The sequence below is a fragment of the Oncorhynchus gorbuscha genome, linkage group LG04 (assembly GCF_021184085.1).
Source record: "Oncorhynchus gorbuscha isolate QuinsamMale2020 ecotype Even-year linkage group LG04, OgorEven_v1.0, whole genome shotgun sequence".
NCBI lineage: Eukaryota > Metazoa > Chordata > Actinopteri > Salmoniformes > Salmonidae > Oncorhynchus > Oncorhynchus gorbuscha.
Window position 1 is genome coordinate 75,194,127 of NC_060176.1, and position 19,053 is coordinate 75,213,179.

Below are 19,053 nucleotides of genomic sequence, written 5' to 3' on the forward strand. Positions count from 1 at the left end.
GGTACCTGGCAACGCCAAGACATCAGTTAAGTGGGGCAGGTCGTAAGAGACAGAGATATCATACCATTCCAAGAGCTGAAGTCAGAGAATAATAAAATAATAATTTAAGCATTTCAATGCCATTTTACAATTCAAATCAATTCTCATGTTTAATTCCTCAAAGGGTGTTGATGTGGGATCTAAAAGTTCTTTAGACAACGAACTGAGGGATGTTGCTATTGGGAAAATAACGGTTTCCTCCCTATACAAGCTGGTTGGCTTCTCCTTAAATAGTAACAGCTCCACTGAGTTACACTCCGACATGGGGTGTATCTATCCCAATGTGACGCAATATAGAAAATACAACATCAATATTCAATTGCGTAAGATATAAGATTATTCAAATGAAGATCTCACACAGGGCATACATCACACCACACAGGTTGAAAAAGACAGATCAAAGCCTTTCAGACTTGTGTTGGCATGGCTACGGTGAGGTCGATACACTAATACACCTGTTCTGGAATTGTCCGGTCTTCAAACGATTCTGGACTGAGCTATTTGATAGATTGTCTGAAATCTTGAATGTAGAGTGTGTGTACAAAACATTAGGAACACCTTCGTAATATTGAGTTGCACCCCCTTTTGCCTTCAGAACAGCCTCGATTGGTCGGGGCATGGACTCTACAAGGTGTTCCACGGGGATGCTGGCCCATGTTGACTCCAATGCTTCCCACTGTTGTGTCAAGTTGGCTGGATGTCCTTTGGGTGGTGGATTATTCTTGATACACACAGGAAACTGTTGAGTGTGAAAAACCCATCAGCATTGCAGTTCTCGACACAAACCGGTGCGCCTGCCTGGCACCGACACCAATACCCCTGTTCATAGGCACTTAAACCTTTTGTCTTGCCCGTTCACCATCTGAATGACACAGATCCATGTCTCAATTGTCTCAAGGTGTACAAATCCTTCATTAATAAAGATCCACCCCTTTTTTTTCTCAAATTTTTAGCCTAAAATAACATACCCAAATCTAACCAGGTAGGCTACCTACTGCCCAGTGCTCTATTCTTAGTCAGCCACATTTCTTTATAAAGCCATTTATACGCTGAACAACAATATAAAGCAACATGTAAAGTGTTTGTCCCATGTTTCATAAACTGAAATAAAAGGTCCCAGAAATGTTCCATACACACAAAAAGCATATTTCTCTCAAATGTTGGTTACAAGTTTGATTTACATCCCTGTTAGTGAGCAATATAATCAATCTACCTGACAGCTGATTTAAACAGCATGATCATTAAACAGGTGCACCTTTTGCTGGGGACAATAAAAGGCCACTCTAAAATGTGCAGTTTTGTCACACAACACAATTCCACAGATGTCTCATGTTTTGCGGGAGTGTGCAATTGCCATGCTGACTGCAGTAAAGTCCCCCTGAGCTGTTGACAGAAAATTGAATGTTCATTGTTGTTTTAGAGAATTTGGCAGTACATCCAACCGGCCTCACAACCACGTGTATGGCGTAGTGTGGGCTAGCGGTTTGTAATGTCAACATTGTGAGAAGAGTGCCCCCTGGTGGTAGTGGGATTATGGTATGGGCAGGAATAAGATACGGACAACGAACACAATTACATTTTATCAATGGCAATTTGAATGCACAGAGATACCGTGACTATATCCTGAGGCGTGGCCCCATGTCGTAAGGACCTGTACACAATTCCTGCAAGCTGAAAATGTCCCAGTTATTTCCATGGCCTGCATATTCACCAGACATGTCACCCATTGAGCATGTTAGGAATGCTTTGGATTGAAGTGTACGACAGCGTGTTTCAGTTCCCACCAATATCCAGCAACTTCACACAGCCATTGAAGAGGAGTGGGACAACATTCCACAGGCCACAGTCCTAATCAACTCTATGCGAAGGAGATGTGTCGCCTGACTGGTTTTCTGATCTACGGGTTTCTGATCTGTATTCCCAAACATGTGAAATCCATAGATTAGGGCATAATGAATCTATTTCAATTGACAGAGAGAGAGCAGCAGGTCCGGAATAAGGTAGCACTTCCGGTGAACAGGTCAGGATTCCATAGCCGCAGGAAAGTAGAACTTGGATCAGCAACATGACCAGGTGGACTGGGGACGGGGACAACCAGGAGTCGTCAGGCCAGGTAGTCCTGAGACATGGTCCTCAGGCTCAGTTCCTCCGGGAGGGGAGAGAGAGATGGGAGAATTAGAGGGAGCATACTTAAGGTCACACAGGACACCAGATAAGAGAGGTAAATGACACCAGATAGGACAGACTGAACATAGCTCCCCGGCACATAGACAATTGCAGCATAGATATTGAGGACTGAGATGGGGGGTCGGTGGACGCTGTGGCCCCGTCCGACGATACCCCCGGACAGGGCCAATCAGGCAGGATATAACCCCACCTACTTTGCTAAAGCACCAGTCCAACACCACCGGAGGGAAATCAACAAATTACCAACTTACTATCCTGAGACAAGGCAGAGTATAGCCCACGAAGATCTTCCCCACCACACGAGCCCGAGGGGGAGCTAGACCGGACAGGAAGATAATGTCAGTGACTCAACCCACTCAAGTCGAGTATAGATAAAAAAAGCCTGGCAAGACATGATGCACCCCTTCTAGGGACAGCATTGGAGAGCACTAGCAAGCCAGTGACTCAGCCCCCATAATAAGGTCAGAGGCAGAGAATCCCAGTGGAGAGAGGAGAGCCGGCCAGGCAGAGACAGCAAGGGTGTTCCGTCACTCCAGTGGCTTGCCGTCCACCTTTGCATCCCTGGGCCAGACTACACTCAATCGTAGACATAGGTTGCATCCCAAATAGCACCCTGTTCCCTATGTAGAGCACTGCTTTTGGCCCTGTCAAAACTGGCGTACTATATAGATAAATAGGTGCCATTTTGGATGCACGAAAATGGTATTTGCGTACAGTGTCTTCTAATGGTGAGACACAACATGTGGGAGGATATTAGCTCAGCCTAAGTGGGTTTATAGCTGAACCTGGCCTGCATAAACACACACACACGTACTATTGTAAAGTGACTGTTCCACTGGATGTCATAAGGTGAATGCACCAATTTGTAAGTCGCTCTGGATAAGAGCGTCTGCTAAATTACTTAAATGTAATGTAAATGTACGTTGTGTGGCAGATTAAAACAACACTGTTCTCAGTGGACCAACTTGTGTATTCTAATTCAGACTCCCTGATTGGTTTACTGGCCTTACTGGCCTAGAAACTGCCCCCATCCACATCCAAACTATTTCTTGAACTATTTCTTGAACCCCTCCAATGCTCATGCTATGACTCACAGACCACAGACATATTCATCTCCATAAACGCTGCTTCGCTTAAATATAATAGACTCAGACGCAGAAAATGGCAATCCCTACATTTTTCTATAGCAATATTTAGGCTTATTAGCATGGTATTTTCCTTTCTATTTAGTTTGAGAAGAGAGTCAGTGTTAATCAGATAGCGAGTTTGGAGTGTTGTTTTGACAACAACAAGAAGAGAAGGACTGTGATTGTCAGCAGGAGCAGAGAAGCCATGGCAGAAATTAGATATGATTCTATTGACGTGTGCATGACTTGGATTAACGTGTAAAAACAACACAAAGTGATGTTCCATTACTCAGCCATACCAGCAAATACAACACAGGGATTTCTGATGTGTGTGTTCACAGAATCCCTGTCATTTTCTTGACTTCTATACACCTTGAATCTTTCCATTAATTAATCTGGTGTGTGTGTGTGTGTATTTGTGTGCGTGTGTGCATATCTATGTGTATGCTTGCGCACGTGTCTCTGTGTGTTTGTGTTCCAGCGGGCAGACGTGGGTCTCTCGGCTCTCACCATCACGCCAGAACGGGAGAGTGCGGTGGACTTCACCACGCGCTACATGGACTACTCGGTGGGTGTGCTGCTCAGGAAGGCCGAGCGTACCGTGGACATGTTCGCCTGCCTAGCGCCCTTTGACCTGTCGTTGTGGGCGTGCATTGCGGGCACCGTGCTGCTGGTGGGCATCCTGGTCTACCTACTCAACTGGTTGAACCCGCCGCGCCTGCCCATGGGTGCTGTCTCCTCCACCACCTTCTACAATTCCATGTGGTTCGTCTATGGATCCTTCGTCCAGCAGGGTGACTTCCTTTTTGTTTTTTATCCTTTTGTTTTTGTTTTTCCTTGGTGATGTATTGTATTATTATCACCTGGTTTTAACCAATCAGCATTCAGGATTAGACCCACCCGTTGTATATTGTATTATTATAAACTGTGTGGCTCGAGCCCTGAATGCCGATTGGCTGACATCCGTGGTATATCAGACCGTATACCACAGGTATGACAAAACATTTATTTTTACTGCTCTAATTACATTGGTAACCAGTTTATAATAGTGATAAGGCACCTCTGGGATTGTGGTATATGGCAAATATACCACGCCTAAGGGCTGTATCCAGGCACCCCGCGATACGTTGTGCCTAAGAACAGCCCTTAGCCGTGGTATATTGGCCATACACCACACCCCCTCGGGCCTTATTGCTTAATTATCACCTGGTGTGTGTCCCTCTATCGTGATAGGAGGAGGGGATGGGGTTAAGACATGGGTTAGCAAACTTTTTTGTCCCATGACCCCATTTTGATATCTGAAAATTCTTGCGACTCCAACCATGTGAAAAAAAGGAAGTAATTAACAGCCAATGTTAACGATTTTATTTGGGGCTGTGGCAGTCAAAAACATTCTAACGGTATTTCTGATTGTCTTCTCAACTCACCATCACATACTGTACTTTTAATGTGGGGCTATGACAGGCAATTGTAAATAAGTCTGCCATAATGTCTCTTATCTCACCACCACTAATGAGATGGGTGTGCTGAATGCATGTCGTGTCGGAGCTTCTTGATGTCAGGGGGGCGTGGCTTCTTGATGTCAGGGGGTGTGGCTTTTCAAAGTCAGGGGGGCGTGGCTTCTCGAAGTCAGGGGGGGGCGTGGTCCACAGTGCGCACCTCATCTCTGCTGTCACATCCAACATGGATCAATATCTGGTTGTAATGCAGACGAGAGCACTGAATCCAGCTACTCACAGATATGAGCTGGCGAAAGGTACCATGACTTTTAATGCTCAAAAGGAGACGGTAGTGTGTTCCCTTTGAGTCAGGAACAAAACTCCTCAGTGACCCTAGAATGCGTTGTCTGCAGAATTCGGTAATTTACCTGCATGTCAACTGAGACAGGATCACAGTCAAATAGATTGGGAAGTAGGTATCAAAGTGCTCTTCCAAGCTTTGGAGGTGAGCAGTCATCACACGTGACAGACATTTACTGATGCTCTTTTCCGAGGGAATGTGCATGTTTGATTTTGAAAGACTTTCTCCAATAAGAATAATTTCCTCTGAAACCACTAATTTGATCCCTCATCTGTAGAATGTTTTTGTACTTCCCCTGCATGCTTGTCTTCAGTTCGTTCAGTTTCCCAAATATGTCTGTTACATAGGCAAAGACACCAGTGGTGATTTTAGCATGGAAATCGTGGTGCAAAAAATATATACAGGTATATGTTTAGATGCATGCCAGCAAAGCCACTACACAACACAACACTAATTAATACATTAATTGCACTATAACGATGACAAACGGTGCCCACAAACTGTTAGGGTCTACATAAAGCTGTCCCAACAGCAGAGCTTTCTTTCAGCACCATGGAGTGAATCCTTACCTCTGCTACACCTGGCTATAAGCGGAGAATTGTCTGGCAGCAAAACACTTCATTAAGCCTAATTTACTGCCTTTAAAAAAAGATAGCTGATTTGGCTGACTTGCCTAAACAAATGACGTTTCTATTGACAGTTGAGATGTACAAACTATGGCATAAGGGAACAATGAGCGTATAAAAGGCAATCCGTCATTTTGATTAAGACCTTAATGACCAAGCGTCAAAAGAAATAATTCAGAACATGGGCCATTCTTACAGTATTCACCCTGTACACCAAGTCAGAACTGTAGGATAAATAAAGGGGCCACATGTGTCATGCCTGCTCCCGCTCTCCCTCCGCGCCAGGCTGCCCAGAATTACTCACTACCGCCACCATCATTACGCACACCTGTTTCCCTCGTCACCTGCATCAGCGATCGATTGCACTCACCTGGACTAAATCACTTGTGTTATTTCCTCCCCTATATCTATCTATTCCCCAGCTCTGTTCTTCGCTTCTGCATTAATTGTTGTCTGTCGTTTTGTTACCCAGTTCTGATGCTGTTCCTGTCCTGTTCCATGTCTCTGCTTATATTACATGTACAACTCTCCGTACCTGCTTCTCATCTCCAGTGTCGGTTCTAACAATATAAGCAGACAATGAAAGCTCTTACAATATTCAATGATTACATTTCTCTAACACAGGTTATAGGCTACATATGCACCCCAACGTAAGAACAGTAAGCTAAGTTATGAGGGAGAAAGGGACCAAATTATTAGGGTGAGGCACATGGGCTACTAACTGCTTACTACACAACACACACGTAGTATTACATTCTTAGCCACATTATACTTCAGCATCCAATACATTATTTAACTCACCTTCTTGTTCTGTGCTCACTTGAACAGGAAGGTGGCACGGCGGTCCTTCTTGTGGTCAAATTTTGTCATCAAATTTTATCATCAAAGTCTGTCATTCTCTGGATTTATGGTCTTTTCAAGACAACTGGGAACTGAAAAAAACAAGGTTGAATCATGACGTCAGTGATCTTCAGGTCGTCGCTCTAGAAAGATGCCCTAGTTCCGACTTGAAATTCCGAGTTGGATGACCATTCAAAACGTATCCCAGTTGTCATGAACTCACTCAAGTCTGAGATTTCCCAGTTCAGAGTTTCCAGTTGTTTTGAACTCACTCAAGTCTGAGATTTCCCAGTTCAGAGTTTCCAGTTGTTTTGAACACGGCTTGAAGTCCTGCTGGATTAACAGCATGACCAATGTATTCAACCTTTTCAGGCCCATGGTCTTGCATGCGAATCCTTTTAAGCTTGAAAAAGAGACCCTTAAACCCAGACCACACACCATCTCCACTGAGTATCAGGCTGGTGATTGCTTTTCAACGCTTGCAGTTAGCCACTGATTTCTTTCAAACCACTCATTATTGAATTTGACATTTCTAATGTTTATGTCCAATGGCCGATGAGCACCGATACGTTTTATCTATCATTTATCTTCCTTTGACAATGATTGAAATGGATTTGCCAGTAGATTGTTGACTTGATTCATGACGATGACTGCTTGTCAAGCTTGCTAGCTAAGATTTTGGAAGTATGATGTTGACATGATCATGTGATATGACGTAATTTTCTAATGTAACTTCTAATGTAAATGTATGGCAGCAACCAAGGGGCTGAATTTTAGTACTCTCCCCGTAGATTTTGTGGTGATGTAGTGTCCCCATGAGTGATGGAACACTGAGCCAATCATGGTGCAACTAGAGAACATTATCAACCCCTACGCTCTGTATTTTCTGCTGGCTGCCCCACCACCACAGAAAGCACAGAGCGGTGAAGAAACACCTGCATTTTGGAGCTGCCTTACTCAAGAAAGCAAAAAAAGAGACCATGTTTGTATGCAGTTTTATTAAATCAAATATTATTGTTTTTACATTGTTTGGAAACTTATATGTGATACATATTAATGGCAAAATAAAAGTGGGGCTCAATGATGTGTCCCCTGAATAATGGGTCGCCACTGAATAATGGGTCGCCACTGAACGATGGGTCGCCACTGAACGATGGGTCCCCTGAATGATGGGTCGCCACTGAACGATGGGTCGCCACTGAACGATGGGTCGCCACTGAACGATGGGTCGCCACTGAACGATGGGTCCCCTGAATGATGGGTCGCCACTGAACGATGGGTCGCCACTGAACGATGGGTCCCCTGAATGATGGGTCCCCTGAATGATGGGTCCCCTGAATGATGGGTCGCCACTGAACGATGGGTCGCCACTGAACGATGGGTCGCCACTGAACGATGGGTCCCCTGAATGATGGGTCGCCACTGAACGATGGGTCGCCACTGAACGATGGGTCGCCACTGAACGATGGGTCCCCTGAATGATGGGTCGCCACTGAACGATGGGTCGCCACTGAACGATGGGTCGCCACTGAACAATGGGTCCCCTGAATGATGGGTCCCCTGAATGATGGGTCGCCACTGTATAATGGGTCCCCTGAATGATGGGTCACCTTAATTATGGGTCCCCTGAATGATGGGTCGCCACTGAAGGAGACACATTTTCTTTTCATGACACGTGACATTCATGACATTTACATCCATTGTAAATGACAATAGTTCCTCTCTTAAAGTGAAAAATCTTTCCAACACTCCCCCTCGATAATCACCAAGCCTCTGTATAAAATAGAAGATTGTCATACTCTGATCCCATATCTCCACATAGTTTTACGAACAGGCGTGCGCACAGTGGATGTGGTTTACAATCAAAGTTACCTGCTGCAGTAAATCTCTGAGTTCTGTGCTCAGCTCTTTTGCCGCCAGATACTCTCGGTGTATCCATCATACGTCCATATGGCAGAGGGAGACACATTCATAACTAACCTGTGCAAAAGCCCACCATTCGATCCCATGTAATCAGTTTTTGTCAATATAGCCACGCAGCACACTGAACATCCCGTGCCGTTTCATGCTCGGGAATCGTGAGACAAAAAAATGTCCTCATTGAATAGAATCGCCTGACATGTATAGAGAACAAAAGTCAATGCTTGGGCATCTCGGCCCTCACATCTAACGCCCATTTGGAGACCATAAGCTGGGGAGTTTTTGAGTCGTTCAATCAGTTTCCTCTTGATTACTAGCAATATCATACATTATTAGTTTAACAGTGTTATCTGACGAAGGCATTGATTTGAGTTTCTGTGCCTCCGTCTCCTTACACATTTTTATTCACCTTATTAATTGTGTCGGGTATTATCCAAGTCTCTGCAGTAGTGTGTGGTTTCATAACGTAGCAGGCCTAGCCTCTCACGGTGGGAATGGTTCAAGTGCAACCATCAAGTACGTTCCTATCCCATGATCTAAGGGTGCTCTCTAGTTAAATTTATTTTTATATATTTTTTTTAAGGTTATTATAATATATATATATATATTTGTTTCACCTTTATTTAACCGGGTAGGCCCATTGAGAACCAGTTCTCATTTACAACTGCGACCTCGCCAAGATAAAGCAAAGCAGTGCGACAAAAAACAATGACACAGGGTTACACGTGGGATAAACAAAAGCATAGTCAATAACACAATAGAACAATCTATATACAGTGTGTTGAGTAAGGAGGTAAGGAAATAAATAGGCCATAGTATCAAAGTAATTACAATTTAGCAAATTAACACTGGAGGGATAGATGTGCAGATGATGATGTTCAAGTAGAAATACTAGTGTACAAAATAGCAAAATAGCAAAAAAAGTTAATTAAAACAATATATGGATGAGGTACTACAATATATAGATATATAGATTGAACATATAAATGCCACATGCAACCATTTCAAAGACTTTACTGAGTTACAGTTCACAAAAGGAAATAAATGAATTTAAATACATTCATTAGGCCCAAATGTATGAATTTCACATGACTGGGCAGGGGTACAGCCCTGGGAGGGAATAGGCCCAACCACAAGGGAGCCCCCCCCTCCTCAGACAATCCCGCAGGTGAAAAAGACATATGTGGAGGTCCTGAGATGGCGTGAGGCTGTTTGGATGTGCTGCCAAATACTCTAAAACAACATTGGAGGTGGATTATGGTGGAGAAATTAACATACAATTCTCTGGCAACAGCACTGTGCCAATAGCACGCTCCCTCAAAACTTGAGACATCTGTGGCATTGTGTTTTGTGACAAAACTGCACATTTTAGAGTGGCCCTTTATTGTCCCCAGCACAAGGTGCACCTGTGTAATGATCATTCTGTTTAATCAGTATCTTGATATGCCAGGTGAATTAATTATCTTGGCAAAGGAGAAATACTAACAGGGATGTAACCAAATTTGTTCACAAAATTTGAGAGAAATAAGCTTTTGTGTGAATTGACTTTTCTGGGATCTTTTATTTCAGCTCATGAAACATGAGACCAACACTTTATATGTTGAGGTTATATTTTAGTTCAATAAATATTTTTGTATATATATTTTCAGATTTTGGAAATTCCTCCATGACCCCATTTTCATATCAGGCGACCCCACCCGGGGTCGTGGCCCCTATTTTGGAAACCGCTGGGTTAAGAGAAGAGAATGAAAGAAAAGTGAACAGGGTGGGAGAGAGGAGTGATGTGGATAGAAGAAGAGAGAGAGGATTGATGTGAAGAGGAGAAGAGAGAATAAAACATAGTGATGGTGGTCTTTCAAAGGTTAAAGGTTAAAGGTTCAAATTCATTTCTCTTGATTTGAGGAGAGGGGAGGAGAGGGGTGGGAAGGGGAGGAGAGGGGTGGGAAGGGGAGGAGAGGGGTGGGAAGGGGAGGAGTGGGGTGGGAAGGGGAGGAGAAGGGGTGGGAAGGGGAGGAGAGGGGTGGGAAGGGGAGGAGAGGGGTGGGAAGGGGAGGAAGGGGAGGGGTGGGAAGGGGAGGAGAGGGGTGGGAAGGGGAGGAGAGGGACATGGGAGCTTAGGGAAAGTAAAAGCAGAAAAGAATAGAAAAAGCAGATAGCGATAGATAATGGCATTGACTAAGAGAGAAGATGTGAGGTGTTTTGAGGCAAAGGGAAGGAGCTGTGAGGTTTTCTTTTTTTCATGAGGACTCATGAATAGTTTTGGGCCACATTTATTATGCAAATTCTGTGAGTGATTTTAGCGTTGGTTTATTATTCCTTTTTAAATGAGCCGCAGATGAGCTCACAGAAATACAAGCAACCTCTTAATCTACATTTTACTAATGGCGGTAATGATGATACACGCTAATTGTTCCCTTTTATTCACAATCATTCTTCTGTTAGTTGTAATTAAACTTTAGTCATCTAGTCATTATTGCGCAAAATCTAATTATTTGTATACACACTCTCACCTCAGTATCAACAACGAGGCAAACTACAAACTACTTGCACGATAGTATTCAACAGTCAATAATATGCAATGGATCAACATCCCAAGGCTGTTTAACAGGAACAGTTCATGCGGAGACACACACACACCATGCTAAAGGGGATGCAGTTATTGAAATATTCTGTCCCAAAGACATATGGCTACATCGCATATTACATTTAACTAGTCAAGTCAGTTTACAATGACGACCTACCCTGGCCAAACCCTATCCCGGACATCGCTGGGCCAAATGTGCGCCGCCTTATGGGGACTCATTATCACGGCCGGTTGTGATACAGCCTGGAATCAAACCAGGGTCTGTATTGCTGCCTCTAGCACTGAGATGCAGTGCCTTAGACCGCTGCGCCATTCGGGAGCTTCTCAGTCCCAAATGGCATCCCTACGTTTAATCAGGACCCATACTAGTGCACTATATCAGGATTATGGAGCCATTCGGGACTGAAACAACATTGTCCTCAGGGATGAATTGATTTGGAGGTCCTCAGTACCCAACAACATCCCAGATAGTCTGCAGATATAGATGAACGGTCCAACATGACACTGCAGCACCAGGATGAACGGTCCAACATGACACTGCAGCACCAGGATGAAAGGTCCAACATGACACTGCAGCACCAGGATGAAACATGACACTGCAGCACCAGGATGAACGGTCATGACACTGCAGCACCAGGATGAAAGGTCCAACATGACACTGGTCCAACATGACACTGCAGCACCAGGATGAACGGTCCAACATGACACTGCAGCACCAGGATGAACGGTCCAACATGACACTGCAGCACCAGGATGAAAGGTCCAACATGACACTGCAGCACCAGGATGAACGGTCCAACATGACACTGCAGCACCAGGATGAACGGTCCAACATGACACTGCAGCACCAGGATGAACGGTCCAACATGACACTGCAGCACCAGGATGAACGGTCCAACATGACACTGCAGCACCAGGATGAACGGTCCAACATGACACTGCAGTGCCAGCTTTGTCATCCAATCAGTGGTTGTGTCCTGAATGGCACCCTCTTCCCTAGATGGTGTACTATCTTATGGGCTCTGGTAAAGGGAATAGGGTGCCATTTTGTAGGGAATAGGGTGCCATTTTTTAGGGAATAGGGTGCATTACGGATGTACTCAGTTGTCTCTCTGTTTGATGTGTTTTATACCATACACTTTGTACAAAGAAGCAACTTTTTGGAACAATTCATTGGCCGCCTATGATATGTAGCCTGGGTCCCAGATCTGTTTGTGCTCTTGTCAACATCATTGCTGTCCTTGTCAAGCCAATTTGCATGACAATGAGTGACAAGGTGTTGGCATGGTAGCCCACACAGACTGGCACTCGTGCTACGTGGAATGGGGTCGTGGATAGAATGAGACGGGGTTGGAAAGCTTTGGTTTTTGTCGGTTGAAGTCTTGTTCTAGCGTGTAGATATTTTTCATTTTTCAGCTCAAACGATTCATTTTCTGCCTTGCCTTTTTGTTACGTGTTTGCACAATTCAATTTCACTAGTTCACAGTCCATTTGCAACTCTATTTGGAGGTGGCATCCTCAACATGCAGAGGCCTGCCTCCCTTCTGTTTCCATCATTTCCTTAGTTTAGTGTATCCGTTCAGCCAGAAGAGGATGGCTTTTCTGTTTCCTCCAAGCTTACTTCGTTCTCTGGCCACTGTGCTCCTCCTACTGAAAATGACTTCCTCTTTGGGGTTTGGGCTGGATAACTAAAAAACACTGTGACAATTCCTTATGTAAAAAGAGCGTTATAAAATAGAGTTGATTGATTGATCGGTCGGTAGAACTGGAGTCTATTGTGGGCCCCCTCAGAGGACAATTCCTGTAGATCTGAGAGGATATTATAGGTCTAAGCGATATGGTTGCCCTCTGACAGGCTAGGTAGAATCTCCGCCATATTGCTTACACATATCCATCTGTATCAGGTCTACAGTACATCTAAAGCATCTACTCAAAGCTTGGGGACTATTTAGGATTGGGGTATTTGCCTGTGTCAGCTGTCTCCGGCTTTAATCGTTTAAATCAAGGGATCTCTCAGAGCTACAGAATCACGTTCAGACCCATGTTATCCCAGAGTTGTTTGATCAGTGTGGAGTTGTGAAGTAAAACGAAACAGATTTGTAGTGGGATAGCAGCACCCCTGAAGTCTAATCTTTCTCTCTGACCGGCTCCAATTAACCAGCAAAAATACTGTCTCTGTTCGAAGCGTCCCTCCTCCGTTTGGCCCCAGGGCTGAGGTCCAACAGTACAGTCATGAACGTTATAGAGAGAGGGATAGGAGTGATTTATTTCATTTCTCCTGTTCTACGTTATTAATGATGTTGTCAATGCGTGATCGTGGAGACGGGTTGGTATTGTAGGCAGCCATAGAGACGAGTGTGCGGTGTGGTCTGTTTGTGTGTGTGTGTGCGTACGTGGTGTGGAGGGGAAACATGTCACCGTGGCACTCTCAATGCAGACATCTCTCAATTAGAACACGCTCGGCAGGATGCCACTGCTAGAGACCTGCAGCACCAGGTAAACACCATCAGCCCTTCTTTAAACGCACACACACACACACACACACACACACACACACACACACACACACACACACACACACACACACACACACACACACACACACACACACACACAAACACTTACATGCACAAACACAAGCATACTCACACAAATTCACACACATTAACACCTACACACACACTGGTGGCAAAAGAGCTGAGCAAATACAGTTTATGTAACGGTTTCTTTAGGTGAAGTAGAGGCAGACCAAAACGCAGCGTGGTGGTTATTCATGTTCTTTAATAAAAACACTAGACATGAATAGACTAACAAAAACAATAAACGTGGATAACCAAAAACAGCCCTATCTGGTGCAAAACACAGAGACAGGAACAATCACCCACAAACACACAGTGAAATCCAGGCTACCTATAGTAAATATGGTTCCCAATCAGAGACAATGACTAACACCTGCCTCTGATTGAGAACCATATCAGGCCAGACATAGAAATAGACAAACAAGACATCCAACATAGAATGCCCACTCAGATCACACCCTGACCAACCAAAACATAGAAACATACAAAGCAAACTATGGTCAGGGTGTGACAGTTTATTGGCACTAATTTCAGAACCTTGTGGTCATTTTTCAAATACAATTGTTAGTGGAATACGTGTTTCATTATGGTACTACACGTAAATACATTACTGTAAAATAACTAGTAGAGAGAATACTACAGACTCAGTGGAATCACTGAACATAATCTGAAATGTATTGATGAAATACAAATGACAAAATAATTAGCTACAAAAATGGAATAAAACGACAGTAAAATGTCAACTGCAGTGTTCCTCACATGGCTTACTGTAAAAACCAAATGTCAACTGCAGTGTTCATCACATGGCTTACTGTAAAAACCAAATGTCAACTGCAGTGTTCCTCACATGGCTTACTGTAAAAACCAAATGTCAACTGCAGTGTTCCTCACATGGCTTACTGTAAAAACCAAATGTCAACTGCAGTGTTCATCACATGGCTTACTGTAAAAACCAAATGTCAACTGCAGTGTTCCTCACATGGCTTACTGTAAAAACCAAATGTCAACTGCAGTGTTTCTCACATGGCTTACTGTAAAAACCAAAACAAAGGATTTATTACTGTACTGGGTGGTAAAATTGTGGGTGGGCCTGAAACCATGCTTGCAAAATTTGAGCATGGTGGAACCTGACATTATCCCACACAATGACATAGGTCACGCCATCAGCTCTACAGACCTGATTTAGCTCATAAAGGAAGGTTACAAGGAGAGCTGCATTATATGATCCAATACGAGGTCTGCATCCCACCACACCATCTTCCAATATAGCTGCACACATGGTGATGTTGGCCCCACGTTGTTCAGGTACTTGGATGGTTGCCCGCTGGCCAATGAAATTCCGACCTCTCCTCCTTGTCTTGGCCAGGTTGAAGCCTGCCTCATCCAAAAACAGGAATTTGTGATGGTTTTCGTCAGCATCCAGCTCCATCAACCTACTAAAAATACATTTTGAAAAGAGAATGACTGATTTCAATGATGTAGAATTTTGGGGGGAATTTTTCACAACAGGCATCTTGAAACTGAACATACTCAGTCCTCAGTTGCTTCACTCTGTCTGAATTTCTTTCAAAAGGCACACGGTATAGTTGTTTTAGAGACACCTGGTGCCTTTTCATCGCGCGTGGAAGAGTCCGCAAGCGTATCATTTCTGGCCCGAACCAAATTGCCTCCCCTCTTTGGCCAAGTCTCAATTCTGCAGGGAAAATTACAGTAAGAACACATTTAGTCACATCACCTACTCTGTGGTACACATTGGCATGCAGTATACAGTCATTTTACAATTGAGAGTAGCCTAATGCGCATGCTGAAGACTTACCGGTTCTCATTGCAGAAAGTTCTGATAATTAAAGCCACGGTTGATCTTCTGAGGTTTGGTTGAATCATTGTAGCTTCCTCAGTCGTTGTCATGCCATGATTTACTACGTGGTCTACAACTATTGCTTTGCTGTTGCAGCCGCTGTCTTGGTCCGTGGCCTTGTCCTCTACCACGTTCCCCCACACCTCTCAGACAAGGCACACGACCACCTCTCAGAAGGGGTGCTTGGTCCTTGGCCTTGTCCTCTACCACGTTCCCCCACACCTCTCAGACAAGGCACACGACCACCTCTCAGAAGGGGTGCTTGGTCCTTGGCCTTGTCCTCTACCACGTTCCCCCACACCTCTCAGACAAGGCACACGACCACCTCTCAGAAGGGGTGCTTGGTCCTTGGCCTTGTCCTCTACCACGTTCCCCCACACCTCTCAGACAAGGCACACGACCACCTCTCAGAAGGGGTGCTTGGTCCGTGGCCTTGTCCTCTACCACATTCCCCCACACCTCTCAGACAAGGCACACGACCACCTCTCAGAAGGGGTGCTTGGTCCGTGGCCTTGTCCTCTACCACGTTCCCCCACACCTCTCAGACAAGGCACACGACCACCTCTCAGAAGGGGTGCTTGTCCTCTACCACGTTCCCCCACACCTCTCAGACAAGGCTCACGACCACCTCTCAGAAGGGGTGCTTGGTCCGTGGCCTTGTCCTCTACCACGTTCCCCCACACTTCTCAGACAAGGCACACAACCACCTCTCAGAAGGGGTGCTTGTCCTCTACCACGTTCCCCCACACCTCTCAGACAAGGCACACGACCACCTCTCAGAAGGAGTGCTTGTCCTCTTCCACGTTCCCCCACACCTCTCAGACAAGGCACACGACCACCTCTCAGAAGGGCACACGACCACCTGCTTGTCCTCTACCACGTTCCCTCACACCTCTCAGACAAGGCACACGACCACCTCTCAGAAGGAGTGCTTGTCCTCTTCCACGTTCCCTCACACCTCTCAGACAAGGCACACGACCACCTCTCAGAAGGAGTGCTTGTCCTCTACCACGTTCCCCCACACCTCTCAGACAAGGCACACGACCACCTCTCAGAAGGGGTGCTTGTCCTCTACCACGTTCCCCCACACCTCTCAGACAAGGCACACGACCACCTCTCAGAAGGAGTGCTTGTCCTCTTCCACGTTCCCCCACACCTCTCAGACAAGGCACACGACCACCTCTCAGAAGGGGTGCTTGTCCTCTACCACGTTCCCCCACACCTCTCAGACAAGGCACACGACCACCTCTCAGAAGGGGTGCTTGTCACCTGCCATTCCTTTGACCACCACGTCTTCCTCCTCCCACTGCTTGACCTCTACTGTGACCTGGATCACCTGCCGGCTCCATGTTATCGCTATGTTGTTGTAGGTGAATACCACTCATTTCATTATATACTCGTGATGTGAAATCAATCATCAGTAACGAGTTGGTAGTATTGGAAAAGCAATTACAAGGGCCTGCATTCATACACTCACCGGCCACTTTATTAGGTACTGCTCCTTCGAACAGCGAATCATGTGGCTTCCAGAAACTCAATATATAGAGTAGATAGCTTTAGTTGTTGTTCGACCTAACATTAGAACTGGCAAGATGCGTAACCTAAGCAACTTTGACCATGGTATGATTGTTGAGGCTGCACATGGTGGTTCCAGAACCTCAGAAACATCTGCCCTCCTGGGATTTGTACGCACTACAGTCTCTAGAGTTTACAGAGAATGGTGCGATAAACTAAACACATTCAGTGAGCGGCAGTTCTGTGGGCAAAAATACCTTGTTTATGAGAGAGGTCAGAGGCCACAGAAAGGCCACAAAAAGGCCACAAATGCTCAAATAACAGCCATTTAAAACAGTGGTGTGCAGAAAGGCATCTCTTAACGTACAACATCGTGACTAATTCAGGATGTTGTGGAGGCAAAAGGGGGTCATACCCAGTGCTAGATAGGTGTACCTAATAAAGTGGCCGGTGAGTTCAGTAATGTCAAATCTGAAAACATGGTCTGGAAAAGTGGTACATGGGACCGTAGAAACAGTGTCTGATAAAGAATGATGATGAAATATTAGATCCATAGATAATGTAGTCCAATTGGTTCATGTTCCACTGTAATTGGTGTCAATGGATCTCGTTATCCTGAAACTTTCATGATCTAAACATGGAATATTGTTTGTCAGTTTCCATAAAACTATACATTAAGAGTAATGCAACAGTTACTTATCATTTTGATCAGTTGTATCAATTGATAGTTAGATCATTGTAATGAAATTAATAGGCAGTCATTTCAGATGTAGTGTGTGAATTGCATTTTGAAATGGCATTACATTGACGTTAAGTTTTAGTTCAATTAACAAATTATCTTAGTTTTGTGAGTTTTGTGTCTCTGGAGTTTTGAAATATGACATCAAGGTTCTGAAATTAGTGCCAAAGTGATTTGTGCCAAAACTGTAACACCTACACGCACACACATACACACACAATGGTGACAAAAGAGCTGAGCACAGAACTCAGAGATATACTGCAGCAGGTAAACCACATCAAACCACATCCACTGTGCGTACGCCTGTTTGTAAAACTATGTGGAGATATGGGATCAGAGTATGACAATCTTCTATTTCAAGCCGAGGCTTGGTGGTTATCGAGGGGGAGTGTTGGAAAGATGTTTCACATTGACAGAGAAACTGCTGTCATTCTCATTGAATGTAAAAAACAACAACATACTGTGCCTCCTTCAGTGGCCACCTGTCATCCAGGGCAGGTGAGGCAGAACCCCACCTGTCATCCAGGGCAGGGGAGGCAGAGCCCCACCTGTCATCCAGGGCAGGGGAGGCAGAGCCCCACCTGTCATCCAGGGCAGGGGAGGCAGAGCCCCACCTGTCATCCAGGGCAGGGGAGGCAGAGCCCCACCTGTCATCCAGGGCAGGGGAGGCAGAGCCCCACCTGTCATCCAGGGCAGGGGAGGCAGAGCCCCACCTGTCATCCAGGGCAGGGGAGGCAGAGCCCCACCTGTCATCCAGGGCAGGGGAGGCAGAGCCCCACCTGTCATCCAGGGCAGGGGAGGCAGAGCCCCACCTGTCATCCAGGGCAGGGGAGGCAGAGCCCCACCTGTCATCCAGGGCAGGGGAGGCAGAGCCCCACCTGTCATCCAGGGCCCCAGGGGCAGGGGAGGCAGAGCCCCACCTGTCATCCAGGGCAGGGGAGGCAGAGCCCCACCTGTCATCCAGGGCAGGGGAGGCAGAGCCCCACCTGTCATCCAGGGCAGGGGAGGCAGAACCCCACCTGTCATCCAGGGCAGGGGAGGCAGAGCCCCACCTGTCATCCAGGGCAGGGGAGGCAGAGCCCCACCTGTCATCCATTCTTGATTAAGGCAGCTCCAAAATGCAGGTGTTTCAGCCTTGCTCAGTGCTTTCTGTGGTGGTGAGGCAGCCAGTGGAAAATACGGAGTGTAGTGGTTGGTAATGTTCTCTAGTTGCGCTGTGATTGGCTCTGTGTTCTGTCA

The 19,053-nt window shown here is 45.5% G+C and overlaps 1 protein-coding gene across 4 annotated transcripts in view; it reads left to right on the forward strand.

The window, feature by feature from the left end:
- The window catches only part of LOC124034644 (glutamate receptor ionotropic, delta-2), a 671,933-nt gene that overhangs the window by 531,467 nt on the left and 121,413 nt on the right, over positions 1–19,053 (forward strand). For all 4 annotated transcript variants that reach the window (XR_006838605.1, XR_006838606.1, XR_006838607.1 and 1 more), the window contains exon 11: positions 3,835–4,147. Coding sequence is in view for 1 of the 4 variants with exons in the window: in XM_046348089.1 (XP_046204045.1) it covers positions 3,835–4,147 (313 nt within the window). In the remaining 3 variants the exon portion in view is untranslated. The remainder of the gene's footprint in view (positions 1–3,834; positions 4,148–19,053) is intronic.